Consider the following 14828-nt stretch of genomic DNA (forward strand, 5'->3'; position numbering starts at 1 on the left):
CTGTTTTGATGTGAAATCTAATTGCACAAATTAGGGTATTTCTATTCCTATCTGGGAACTCATGTAAAACAAACTGAACTGTGTTCAGTTAGTGACCTGGTTAAGGTCACCCACTTGGCCCTCATTGGACACAACTGTCTGAGTAGGTTTGTTTTGGTGTTAAAGTACTATGAAGCTATCCAGATCATTTCAAGTCAATTGAACATTGAGATTGAAAATGTATGTCAACCTTGCTGCTTTTTTTGCATCCCCTGAAATCTCCCCACCCACACCTGACCCTCCTACATTAAAGAACCTAGTCTGCAAGTGCTTGGGGTGCCTACAGGAAATGTTCAAGAAAGAGAAACAGCAGCATCCTTGTAAAAATAAGCCCACAGGCATACAAACACTTGACTTGTTCTGTATGCAAAACAGAAAGACAAATTGTCCATTCAGAATTAATACACCTCTATCCACCAAGCAGATGTAAGGAATATCACTACAAGCCACATACAACAACACAGGCTAATACTGAGGCGTTTTCCCTAAATAAACAGTGCCCACTACTAAAACGGCATGCATTTAAGGAGTGCCTGGTCTGACTCATGAGGAAGACACACAGAGAACTGTGTGAGGGAACTCATTTCATTTTGAGATGGTGGAGAAGCCCATGTGGAACCATTACCCACCTTGTATTCTCATATGTCAAGCCATCTGTGTAAGATGATTAAATTCTTCATTTTGACAAGGGAGTCTGATAGATTTATATAAATCCTAGGTATTGTATAGGCCCTAGTATAGGCCCAACTCACTACCGTAAGTTGCTCTACTAAATTACTTGAAATGTATTGCCTGGGGATGAACTTGACAATGGTGTGACTGCAGATTGGGGTCTAATGGTTGCTATGGAAGGCAGAAGAAAACACCAAATTAGACTGAACTCCTTGGCCCTATAAACAACTACTTTGTCAAATTGTGGGTGCTATAGCTTGCAAAATAAACAAATGTAACTCTAGGTGACGACATAATGCTGTTTGTTATTAACATTAAGACTGTTTTCATCAATAAATTATATCCGCTTCATGTTTCAGAGTATCACGCCAACCCTACAATCCAACACTAAAAGTGCAAAGTCTAGTGAGCGTCAAAACCCTCTATTAGGCCAGGGACAACAGAAAGGTACACCGTGACAGTGTTCCTCTTTGCCAGTCAGAGTTCAAGAGCACCAGACTGCACTGTATGGCATCCCCAGCTTGAGGTCACAGCAAGGCTAAGGACGCCACACATACAAGGCCTAAACATATATGAGTAACATAAGCAGATATAGCTTAGAAAACAGTGTTAGAAATTACCATGTCTCCAAGGGTCCTTGGGCTCCACTGCTCCAGAGACAATATCCTCATCTGAAGGAAAAGTCACCCTCTTGCCATTTTTGTGTTTATCATCCCCCTCATCCAGGGCTGGAGAGAGGACCTCTCCTGGGGCAGTGACAGGTGGCAAGTCCTCCTGTTCTGAGGGTTTCTCAGGTTCCTTGTCGGTGACAGCGTCTGGAGTTGATGAATCTGGATTGGTACTGCTTGAGGATGCCTCCTCTGCTAGGGATGGTCCCTGGTCTGTAGGTTCTGACTCCAAAATGCCACTTTCATCCAGACTCAAATCCACACCAATGTCCATATCCCCACCATCATCCCCTTCCTCAATAGCAAACATGAGGGACAATGGTGTTGTATCCTTGATACTCTCATCTTGGTGTTGGTCGTCATGATAAACGTCAAAGTCAGAACTGACTATTGCAGAGGTATCTGGGACGCTGTTGTTCTTATTCCCATTCACTTCGTCGATTTCTAGTGTCTCTTTTGACCGGTGGTTGTCCTCCCTTCGCGGGTTGTCTGTGAGCTTAGCTAGAGAGGACATGTTGGCGGCTTCGTTACCAATGCCTTGTTTACACAAATCTCCATCCATCAGTTCCGAAAGCCGGGGAATGATCTCTTCCGAGTTATTGGTAGTATTGTCACCAACATTATTCTTCATTTTGACATTGCACAAATCCAGAGCTTGCTCCTCGACATTCATATTTTCATTTCCAGGAAGACAGTGTTGGCAATTGACTGGATTCGAGAACTCTATACTTGACACAAGATATTTAAAGTGATGCCTTTGAGTAGATGTCAGTCTAACCTTTGAATGTTGGTCTTTGATCCTTCAATAGCTAACATAATTTGTCAAATAAATGCTTTCATCAAGAATGTTTACAACTTTGTCAATGACAATATAAGTGCTTTTTGAGTGTTAACGTAATTGATTGACAAAACAGCTATGTGTCCACACAGAACTATTTCAAGAGATAATTTCGCACATTATTGACAACTTCCAAGCAAGCAAATTTTACTGGTTTGACACGTGATGGGTGCCTGCAGTTCAGAATATTTATAGCCTGAAATTGTAATTTCAGAAAAACTTTGATAAATTGACCATATCACATGTCCATGAACGGTAAATTGTTGTGAAATTATCCAGAGATAAAGGCAACCCCTCGTGTCAAACGACCGTGACAAATCCTCCTAACCGAGAAACAATGTATTCTGCTGCTAGTCTCAATCTAGTTTATACTTGTTTGGCTAGCTAATTTAACGCTAGGTAACCACGATAGATATCAACAAAGTGTATGGATAGCCGTTTTATGTTACAGTATTCTGTATTTTGTTGGTCAGCACACTCTAAAAGTGGATGTGGAAGCTAGCTAACGTTATAGCTATATTTTGGGTGACCAGCTAGCTAAAACTGTACCCACGGTGCCTCCATTACGTTAGCAAAATACTATTTCATGTGCATGAAGCTAGCTAAAGTAGTTGCCCGACAATGACATCTAGACCGGTGTAGTTTTATGCACCTTTCGGTAAACCCAAATGCTTTGTTTTTGAGTCAATCATTCTAGCTCAAGAAAAATAATTTCCGAATGTCGTTCGCGGTCTCACCAGAGCACCTCGCATCACAATCCTCGACTAGGTAAGGAGAAAAACAAGCGTCATAGTCCGGAGCATGTTTCGTTCTCGTACCCAAATGATTTAACTGTTGAACAATAATCTCCTTGTTGGTTGTTATTTTAAAACAAAGACATGCCGCTTATTGACGTTCCCCGAGAAGCGCTTGAATGCAAAGAAGCTGTTTTCTCTCCTCGTCCTTGTGCTAGCTAACGTAACGTTAGCTTACTAGAGTCCAACTGTTTGTTGTCCATACGTCATCGCATATCCAGGGGCATGGAGTTTCCACTAGTTACCACAGCCACAAAGATAGGTTGAAAACATTGAAACCAAAATTATATTGTTGGTCCTAATTTAAGGTTAGGTATAAGGTGTGTGGTTAATGTTAGGTTTAACATCAGATTTGAAGAAGACAAATTGTTGAAATAGACAGGTTTTATTACTTTGTGGCTGGGGTAACTAGTGACGACGGGGGGGGCATGTTCAGGACACTTTACGTCGCAGGACGCTGCAAATAGAAATGTGATACATAGAACGGTCGTAGGATCGCTAATACGTTTGACACAGAACACTTCTAGTGCCTATATTCTATCTCTATTTGCAGTGTTATAAAATGCTATAATTATTATGCCCCTTGCTGGTCATTTGATGTAAGTACTTTCGCATAAAAACAATCAGTTGAATCATAGATATTTACTGTCACAATATATGCTACAAATATTTGTGTGCTGATGTGCTGTCTGACAATTACATTTTCTGAGGGTTAGGAGAATATTCCATTAACTTCCCACCAAACATAGCAGGGCATGGTTGCCACTGTTCTCAGAACACTGTCACCTGATGGTCCCAAAGAAACATTCCCCCCCAAAATGTTTTCATTACACATCACACCTTCTTACTGTTGCAGAGCCCATCAAGGCCCTGATTAGTGAACCACTTATCCATTCAAAGTGCTAAGTCTGTTGCCAAGGTTAGGGACAAACGCAGTGCTTTTAACATACAGTGTTTTCAATTGACTTACTTAACATACATGATTGCATTGTGGGTGGCAGGTAGCCCAGCAGTTAAGAGTGTAGGGCCAGTCACCGAAAGATTGTTGGTTCAAATCCCTGAGCTGACTAGGTAAAAATTCTGTCAATATGCCCTTGAGCAAGGCTCTTAAACCTAAATTACTCTGGATAAGAATGACTGGAAATGTTCATTTATACAGTAATTATTATTCAGTATGTCTTCACCTGGGATTTGAACTCACAACTTCCTAGGTTCACAGCATTCCAATCTTTTTGCTCCGCCACCATGTCTGCATCAGTTAGCAGTTCATCTGACTATTCTCTCATCATTGATGTGATTTACTTATTATAGCAATGTTAAGGCTTTTTGTATAGTGGTCTAATGTTGGTGGGGCATTTCACCCTGTTTTAATGTTAATCCTGAATCACCATGATCAATAAAACATTTTTATTGAGTACTTTTAACAGCTGAGGTTTACTTCAATGTGCATTCACCCTGTTGCTTACACATATCCAGTTGTTTCAGATCTACACAAGTGCCTAGGGAAAAGGGGTTGGTGTTTGCTTCAGGATAGGCCCTTACTATGCTGGCCTGATAAGCACATTCCCTAGAGATATCCCTTATTTGGACAGTGGTTAGGGCATCTGTCATTGGTGCTAGTGGCCTGGGTTTGAGACCTGCTAGGGTACTCACACTACTCAGACATTCTAAGCAATATATGTTCATGTTGTTATATGGCAACAAGGTACAACACCCCTAACTGATCAAATTAAAATCAGTTTCTCATTGAAAGATGGGAATCTGTAGGATTACCCCTTGAGCATGAATGTCACGCCCTGACATGAGATATCTCTGTTTTCTTTATATTTTGGTTAGGTCAGGGTGTGACTAGGGTGGATACGCTAGTTTTTGTATTGTCTAGGGAGTTTTGTAGTGTGTAGGGTTTTTGTATGTCTAGGGGTTTTGTAGGTCTAGGTATTTGTATGTTTATGTTTATGGTGGGCTGATATGGTTCCCAATCAGAGGCAGCTGTTTATCGTTGTCTCTGATTGGGGATCATATTTAGGTAGCCATTTCCCTTTGGTGTTTGTGGGTTCTTGTTCTATGTTTAGTTGCCTGTCTGCACTATTCATATTAGCTTCATGGTTCGTTCGTTTTGTTATTTTGTTCAGTGTTCAGTGTTCATTCTTTTAATAAATTAGAATGCACGCATAACACGCTGCGCCTTGGTCTCATTCGTAGGACGAACGTGACAGAAGAACCCACCGCAAAAGGACCAAGCAGCGTGTTAATGAGGAGCGGACATCCTGGGCCCGGGAGAAAGATGGGTGGATGACATCCTGGACCTGGGAGGAGGTAATGGTAAGGGACAAGACCCTGCAATGGAAGCAGGTGGAGATAGCGCAGGAGGAACGGCGACGATACGAGGGGACACGGTTAGCACGGAAGCCCGGGAGGCAGCCCCAATAATTATTTTGGGGGGTGGCACACGAGGAGAGTGGCTGAGTCAGGTTGGAGACCTGAGCCAACTCCTCGTGCTTACCGTGGGGAGTGTGTGACTGGTCAGGCACCGTGTTATGCAGAGATGCTCACGGTGTATCCAGTTCGCATTCATAGCCCGGTGCGCTCTATTCCAGCTCCTCGCATTTGCCGGGCTAGAATGGGCATCCAGCCAGGACGGATGGTGCCGGCTCAGTGTGCCTGATCTCCAGTACACCTCCCTGGACCAGGATATCCCTTGCCGGCACTGCGCACTGTGTCTCCTGTGCGTCTGCACAGCCCAGTGCGTCCTGTGCCAGCGCCCCACACTTGCTGGGCTCAAGTGAGCATCCAGCCAGGATGCATTGTGCCAAGCTCTATGGTCCAGATCTCCAGTGCGCCTCCACAGTCCAGAACGTCCTGTGCCTGCTCCCCGCACTCACCCTGAGGTGTGTGTCACCAGCCCGGTACCACCAGTGCCTGCACCACGCATCAGGCTTCCAGTGCGCCTCCACAGTCCGTACGTCCTGTAGCTCCTTCCCGCACTAGCCCTGAGATGCGTGTCTTCAGCCCGGTACCACCAGTGCCGGCACCACGCATCAGGTCTCCAGTGCGCCTCCACAGGCCAGAGCTTCCGGCGACAGTTCCCAGTCCAGAGCTTCCGGCGACAGTTCCCAGTCCAGAGCTTGGAACAGACGATCCTCAGTCCGGGGCCTCAGGTGACGGTCCCCAGTCCCGGGCCTCTGGCGATGATCCACGGTCCGGTTCTACAAAGGCGGAGGGATCAGCGCAAAAGGAGGGGGGCATCCAGAGCCAGAGCCTCCACCAAGGGTAGATGCCCACCCAGACCCTCCCCTATAGGTTCAGGTTTGTGGCCAGGAGTCTGCACCTCTGGGGTGGGGGGGGGTCATATTTCGGTAGCCATTTCCCTTTGGTGTTTGTGGGTTCTTGTTCTATGTTTAGTTGCATGTCTGCACTATTCATATTAGCTTCACGGTTCGTTCGTTTTGTTCGTTTGTTCAATGTTCATTCTTTTAAAATCATTAGAATGTACACACACCACGCTGCGCCTTGGTCTCATTCGTACAGTTTGACGAATGTGACAATGAATTATGACCACATTTCCACTACCTCATACATTATCAGTACTTAATCATTTTAAATAGCTGAGGATCTCTACACTGTCTAATTAAAATCCACACATCTGCGTTTACACAGGCAGCTCGGTTCTGCATTTTTTTTTCTATTAATTTGTCTTTTGACCAATCACATAAGATCTTTTCATATCAGATCTTTTTCAGAGCTAATCTGATTGGTCAAAAGACCAATTATGGAAAAAAATACCAGATTTGAAACAATGCCAGCACAATAACTGTTCGTTGGGAGCTTCATGAAATAGGTTTCCATGGCCAAGCAACAGCACACAATCCTAAGATCACCATACGCAAAACCAAAGCGTTGGCTGGAGTGCTGTAAAGCTCGCCGCCATTGGACTCTCGAGCAGTGGAAATGCATTCTCTGTAGTGATGAATCCCGCTTCACCAAATCGAATCAAACCAAATGTTATTTGTCACATGTGCCGATTACAACATACAACATTTCACCTTACAATGAAATGCTGACTTACAAGTCCTTAACCAACAATGCAGTTCTAAGAAAAATATAAATCTAACAAATAATTAAGGAGCAACAATAAAATAACAGTAGCGAGGCTATATACAGGGGGTGCCGGTACAGAGTCAACGTGAGGGAACACCGGTTAGTCGAGGTAATTGAGGTAATAAGTACATGTAGGTAGAGGTAAAGTGACTATGCATGGATAATAAACAGAGAGTAGCAGCAGTGTACAAATGGGGGGTGGGGTGGGGACAATGCAAATAGTCCGGGTAGCCATTTGGAGACCATGGCAATTTTTTGGGCCTTCTTATAACACCGCTTAGTATAGAGGTCCTGGATGGCTTGAAGATTGGCCCCAGTGATGACTGGGCCGTACGCACTACCCTCTGTCGTGCCTTGCGGTTGGAGGCCGAGCAGTTGCCATACCAGGCAGTGATGCAACCATGGTGCAGCTGTTGAACTTTTTGAGGATCTGAGGACCCATGCCAAATCTTTTAAGTCTCCTGAGGTGGAATAGGCGTTGTCGTGCCCTCTTCACCACTGTCTTAGTGTGTTTGGACCATGATAGTTTGTTAGTGATGTCGACACCAAGGACCTTGAAGCTCTCAACCTTCTCCACTACAGTTCCGTCGATGAGAAAGGGGGCGTGCTCGGTCTTGGTTTGGCAGATGCCAGGAAAACACTACCTGCCCCAATGCATAGTGACAACTGTAAAGTTTGGTGAAAGAGGAATAATGGTCTGGGGATGTTTTTCATGGTTCGGAATAGGCCCCTTAGTTCCAGTAAAGGGAAATCTTAATGTTACAGCAGACCATGACATTTTAGACGATTCTGTGCTTTCATCTTTGTGGCAACAGTTTGGGGAAGGCCCTTTCCTGTTTCAGCATGAAAATTCACCCGTGCACAAATTGAGGTCCATACAGAAATGTTTTGTTGAGATCGGTGTGGAAGAACTTGACTGGCATGCACAGAGCCCTGACCTCAACCCCATCTAACATCTTTGGGATGAATTGGAACAACGACTGTGAGCCAGGCCAAACCACCCAACATCAGTGCCTGACCTCACTAATGCTCTTGTCTAAATGGAAGCAAGTCCCCGCAGCCATGTCCCAACATCTAACGAAAAGCCATCCCAGAAGAGTGGAGGCTGTTATAGCAGCAAAGGGGGACCAACTCCATATTAATGGCCATTATTTTGGAATGAGATGTTCGACAAGCAGGTGTCCACATACTTTTGGTCATGTAGCCTATGGTGCAGCGAAATGCTTATGTTTCTAGTTCCAACAGTGCAGTAATACCTAACAATATAAAACAATACACATAAATCCCCAAAATGTTATTAAATAAATTAAGAAATATCAGAATGAGCCATGTCAGAGTTAGGGAATATAAATACACACGGAACAAAAAAAAGTGTTGGTCCCATGTTTCATGAGCTGAAATAAAATATCCCAAAAATGTTCCATACACACAAAAATCTTATGCATGCCAGTCTGTCTTGGCTAAGAGTTGAGGAGACACTGACTGCATCACTTATTTTAATGAGAAACATTAATGTGTTGAAAATTCCAAATTGTTTGCATAGTCAACTTACAAACAGCTCTGACACAGATACTTACCCCACCAGACATGCCACCAGGGGTCTTTTCACAGTCCCCAAATCTAGAACAAATGAAAGAAAGTGTACAGTACTATATAGAGTCAATATTGCATGGGACTCCCTTCCGTCTCATATTGCTCAAATGAAAAGCAGACCTGGTTTCAAAAAACAGATAAAGCAACACCTCACGGCACAACATCTCTCTCCAATTTGACCTCGATGTTTTGTGTGTACAGTATATATTGATATGTCGGGTGTGTGTGCCATTTTTAAATGTATTCTGTCCTTGAGCTTTTCTTGTCTATTAATGTTCTGTAATATGTCATGTTTCATGTTTTGTGTGGTCCCCAGGAAGAGTAGCTGCTGCTTTCACAACAGCTAAGGGGGATCTTAATAAAATAGCAAAATACCAAACCCTCAGAAAACTGGACACAGGAATGTTCTTTCAACTTTCCACTGGTTAAGTTATTTTTGACATTTAGGGAATGTTAACTCTAACACCAAAACATGCTAAAAAGGCTTTTGGGAGGTTTTTACTAACATATATAGAATGTCCCCCTAACAAACAAAAAACTAGACATTCAAACATCTGGGGAACATTGTGGGTAACATTACAAAAACGTTCTGTCTCCCTAGAATTGTTAGCTGGGTAGACAGGCCTGGCACTCTTAATCAGGCATGTAGTTTCCTCGTCCTCCATACTGTAGGTAGGCTGGATTACCAGGTAGGCTGGGTGATGCTTCGGTGACTGTAAAAGTGCCAGAAAAGACCACCACACCTTGAAAGTAGTCTGGAACAGTCTCCAATGAGTCGAGCCTCTGCCATTCTCTTACACTGCAGTCCACATCCTGCAGGAGCCGGGACAGGTGGAACAAAAAGCTGGTGAAATGATGTGTCATTCAAATACCATTGGCCAGCTAGCTAGCAAATAAACATGACTTAAACTCCATGAGTTTACCATCCAGATATTTCAGTTCGACCCTCAAAATGTTTTGTATTAAAAACATACATAATATAAACAAATAATGAAAATATGTCAAATATTTTGCAGAGCTCTCTGCCTAGGCGACCTCACGGTGCCATGGCAATCACGGAACCTAAGCATGTAACCTAAGCCACCCATTGTGGAGGTCTTATCAGGTCTTAAAAGTTGGACCCGCACCCGAATGGACACAAGGACAATCAGACCCAGACTCAAAAGGACCTATCATAAAAAAAGATGGCCCCAGAGTCAAACGGACCATAGAACAATCAGACCCGAACTCCGAATGGACCCGACGACAATCAGGTTTATCAGCTGTAGTTACATAGACCCTAAACCTAATGACAATCAAACAAGACCCAACCCTGATGTAAAAGTTCGATTTTTGGACCAGGACCCGCTCAGTTACCGGGTCAGCATTGGCGTGTATTCATAGATCCCAAGGGAAGCCAGGGGAAGAAAAGCTTCCACAAAAAATGTAGCAAGAAAAAAGAAAACATATTCAGTGCCATTCAAAAGTTTGGAAACACCTACTCATTCAATGGATTTTCATTACTATTTTTTTTATGGAATCATGTAGTAACCAAAAAAGGGTTAAACAAATCCAAATATATTTCAGATTTTAGATTCTTCTTTGCACACTCTTGGCATTCTCTCAACCAGCTTCATGAGGTAATCACCTGGAATGCATTTCAATTAACAGGTGTGCCTTGTTAAAAGTTAATTCATGGAATTTCTTTCCTTCGTAGTTCCTTTGAGCCAATCAGTTGTGTTGTGACAAGGTAAGGGTGGTATACAGAAGATAGCCCTATTTGGTAAAATACCAAGTCCATATTATGGCAAGAACAGTTCAAATTTGCAAAGAGAAACAACAGTCCATCATTACTTTAAGACATGAAGGTCAGTCAATACAGAACATTTCAAGAACTTTGAACATTTCTTCAAGTGCAGTTGCAAACACCATCAATCGCTATGATGAAACTAGCTCTCATGAGGACCACCACAGGAAAGGAAGACCCAGGGTTACCTCTGCTGCAGAGGATACGTTCATTAGAGTTCACTGCACCTCATATTGCAGCCCAATTAAATGCTTCACAGAGTTCACAGACACATCTCAAAATCAACTGTTTAGAGGAGACTGCGTGAATCAGTCCTTCATGGTAAAAATGCTGCAAAGAAACCACTACTAAAGGACACCAATAAGAATAATACAGTTGCTTGGGCCAAGAAACACAAGCAATGGACATTACACTAGTGGAAGTCTGTCCTTTGGTCTGATGAGTCCAAATTTGAGAGTTTTGCTTCCAACCGCTGTGTCTTTGTGAGACGCAGAGTAGGTGAACGGATGATCCCCAGCATGTGTGGTTCCTACCTTGAAGGATGGAAGAGGAGGTGTGATGGTGTGGTGTGGGGGTGCTTTACTGGTGACACTGTAAGTGATTTATTTAGAATTTAAGGCACACTTAACCAGCATGGCTACCACAGCATTCTGCAGCGATACGCCCTCCCATCTGGTTGGCGCTTATTGGGTCAGGACAATGACCCAAAACACACCTCCAGGCTGTGGAAGGGCTATTTGACCAAGAAGGAGAGTGATGGAGTGCTGCCTCAGATGACCTGGCCTCGACAATCATCCAACCTCAACCCAACTGAGATGGTTTGGGATGAGTTGGACTGCAGAGTGAAGGAAGCAGCCACCAAGTGCTCAATATAAGTGGGAACTCCTTCAAGATTGTTGGAAAAGCATTCCTCATGAATCTGGTTGAGAGGATGCCAAGAGTGTGCAAAGCTGTCATCGAGGCAAAGGGTGGCTACTTTGAAGAATCAAAAATATATTTATTTGTTTAACACTTTTTTGGTTACTACATGATCCGGTGTGTTATTTCGTAGTTCTGATGTCTTCACTATTATTCTACAATGTAGAAAATAGTCCAAATAAATGAAAACCCTTAAAATGAGTAGGTGTGTCCAAACTTTTGACTGGTACTGTATATACATATTTATCTTTTGTCTCTCTGTGTTTCATCATTTTCCTACAAATCGCAAGAGGCTGAATGTATTTAACAGGAGAAAGCGAACGAAACAGCGCTCCTCTGTCTCTGTATGTGTAGGCAATCTAACCAGATTTGTGATAAAACAAAGGTGTGGTTAAATGTATTCTTCCACGGTCTTCTTACTGTTTCAGCCTTAGGCCTATACAGTATATCACTGTGTCAAGGCATAACAAATCAATTATCGCAACACTTAGGTTTTAATATGGCTTTTATCTCTGGCTTGGCTTCCCCAGTAATTTTACCCACGCACCACTACTGCGGTTCAGGTCTTGGGTATTCAGGTTCGGGTGGACCCATGAAGACCTCTAACCCACTGGGCACAAACTGTTTGAATCAGCATTGTTTTAATGTAATTGGTCAGTGTATTGTGCTGTGGAATCCACACAGAAAATACATTGGATTTGAAAAAAGTCCTCAACTGTTGTTTTGAGAGTGAAATTTCAAACTCAGCATTATGTTATCGTGATAACAAATCTGGTATAAAAATAGGTTGAATTTGTACCTTTAAACAAACTAATGTAACATCTAACCTTAAAATGAGTAACACATCGAGGTCACATTGAGGTTGCTGAAACTAAAAATGCTTTCTTACAGTATGTAAATCATATAAAGAGTGCATGTTTATGATAGCATGCAATGCATAGGTTGTAACAGGTTTGTGGAAATCTTGACAATTGATATAATAATCCGCCTCACGTCTTGAAAGGCATTAACCATAAATCAGACATTGGTTTTAACATTGGAATTTGGTTGTGCTTTTAAATGGTTGAAAGCATAGTGATAACACATTGGAAATTCAACTAACTTTTAGCTGCTTTTTGAGTGGGTGAACATAGGTTGTAATGTCAGTGATCAATGTCTCAACCAAATGGTACCCAGTTATCCACACTGAAATGACGTGGTGTGCCCAGTGGGAAGTGTAGGGTTCTTCATAAAGCAGAAGAAATACATTATGACTCCTTTCTGTTTCTCATTGACATTCAACTCAGCATAAACAAAAATATGCAAGTTTAAGTTTGTTCCACCTGAGCGCTATGATGACACAACAAATGCGTTTGATGCAACTTTTTTGTCATCTTCTCATGCCTCTTCAGGGGAAAGTAATCCAACAGTAACTAAAAGTAATCAGATTATGTTACTGAGTTTCAGTAATCCAAAAGTTATGTTACTGATTACAATTTTGGAAAGGTAAGTAGTAACTAATGGAATCAGATAACGTTACTCAGTTTGGGTAATCCAGAAGTTACGTTACTAATTACAATTTTGGAAAGGTAAGTAGTAACTAATGGATTACATTTACAGAAGAATGTAACCTATCCAACCCTGATTGACAGGTGTGCATATTCTTGAGATATTTACACCGTGTCAAGGTACACCAACAACTGTATGTGAAACATTTCCTGCATTTTGTTCCAACTTTTCTCAATAATCTTGAAATACAATACATTATACCAGTAGTTGTATTTTGACCACCCTGACAGCAGAATGATTGTGTGTTAACCAATCCTCACACAAGAGGGCAGTAAGTAGCAGGGCGCTTTTATGCCAAGAAAAATAAAGAAACATTTATGGTGAAAGTGGATATATGTAGCCTAATTAATTCATATGTGACACTCATGGCTTTATTGACCTTTTTCATGGTGTGTGTAATCACAAATCAGATGCTGCAAGCTCAAGTACACAGTACAAATATGATACAAATATAAACATCCTATTAAAAAAAAAACTAAGAATAATGCTTGAAATGTAGTATAATCAAATGATAAAACAACTAACTAAGATTTCACCTTCCTTAGAATTGTAAAATATACAGTATTTAGAGAAAATTATAAAATGTGCATATTTTGTAAAGGCCTTTCTTGATCAAAGCATCTGCCCCCATCACTGTGAATGTCACACAGCTCTAGCTTGGCTTCCTGAAGTCGCTAGGAACTCGCCTTTCGTCTCATATTATTGTCCGTCTATAACAAACAGAAAGTGGTTTTTGTTTCAAATCTATGAATTATTTCAGATTAATGGCTGTAAATCGATCTCTGAATGTGTTACAGTGATGAAGTTGCTGCGTTATGATGTAAGGATTACAGGCATGTGTTTTGACAGTGGCTGTGAAGTAGGGTTCAGCCAGGAGTTGATGGACATTCGGAAGAGCGAATTAAATGGTAGGAGGGACATCCCAGCTTCAAGTGGATTCAGATTTCACATCCTACAGTGTGTCACCCAGGCTAAAAAAATATACTACTGTGTCCATGGGAACCAGGGCTATTGCTCAATACAAGCCATTTCGATCTAAGGTGATCGACTTATAAGTGTGAGACAGGGGACTACATCTATCTGTTATTAATAATGGAATGCATTTCTGAAGTTCCTTTCACAAGCCCCCCCCTAGAGCTTCACATATTGACTCACATCATCTGGACCATTACCAGTGTGAAGCACTGAACTCAACACAGACAACTCTAACGGAGAGGTGCTGAGAATTATTGCCTAATGTCTGTTACTATGCAAGATATCGAGTATTGGACATCCCTCTGTCTTTGTGATGGAGGCATGCCTCACTTTGAAGGAATAGGCCTATATAAATGAATGAGTCTAAAACAGAGTTTCAGAGCTATGGTAATATCACCATGGTCTGGCCACATGGTCAGGCCAGTGTATTACCCCACATTAGAACAGTTCACTAGATTTGTCTCCGAAACATAAACACCATCTGACATGACGTGCGTGACCCCCTGCGTTTGCATGAGGACTGAAAACAGTTACCAGGCTGCTCTAATGTGTCTGGGATTGCAGATTAATGCAACAAACAAGGATTTCATTTACCGCTGGCGCGCAGAGACAGAGCAGGACGGGAAATCGAGACCTCCCACGGGTGGACAAAAGTAAATATTTTAACATCAAATTGGAAGCCCTTGAAGCAGCTTGTTTTTTGAAGTCATTTCTGGACTTTCTCTATTTCCTCTGTAGTCATTAATGGCTTGCTTTGTCACTGCTAATCTCCTGGTTGCCCAGTTTGAGGAAAACCAACTGTATCCGCTGTGCGTTTCCCCCTTCCCTAAATTCTAAAAGAAAAAAGGTGGAGGGGAAAGAGAGAGGGACAAAGAGAGATAAAGAGAGAGAGAGAGAGG

General features: G+C 42.3%; 1 protein-coding gene across 1 annotated transcript in view; it reads right to left on the minus strand.

The window, feature by feature from the left end:
• The window catches only part of LOC118396815 (protein phosphatase 1 regulatory subunit 37-like), a 52635-nt gene extending 49398 nt beyond the window's left edge, over positions 1–3237 (minus strand). The window contains exon 1 of the mRNA XM_052467292.1: positions 1332–3237. Coding sequence (XP_052323252.1) covers positions 1332–2052 — 721 coding nt within the window. The 5' untranslated portion in view covers positions 2053–3237. The remainder of the gene's footprint in view (positions 1–1331) is intronic.
• Positions 3238–14828: the final 11591 nt, after the last annotated feature.

Source organism: Oncorhynchus keta, chromosome 18 (genome assembly GCF_023373465.1).
Source record: "Oncorhynchus keta strain PuntledgeMale-10-30-2019 chromosome 18, Oket_V2, whole genome shotgun sequence".
NCBI classification, from domain to species: Eukaryota; Metazoa; Chordata; class Actinopteri; order Salmoniformes; family Salmonidae; genus Oncorhynchus; species Oncorhynchus keta.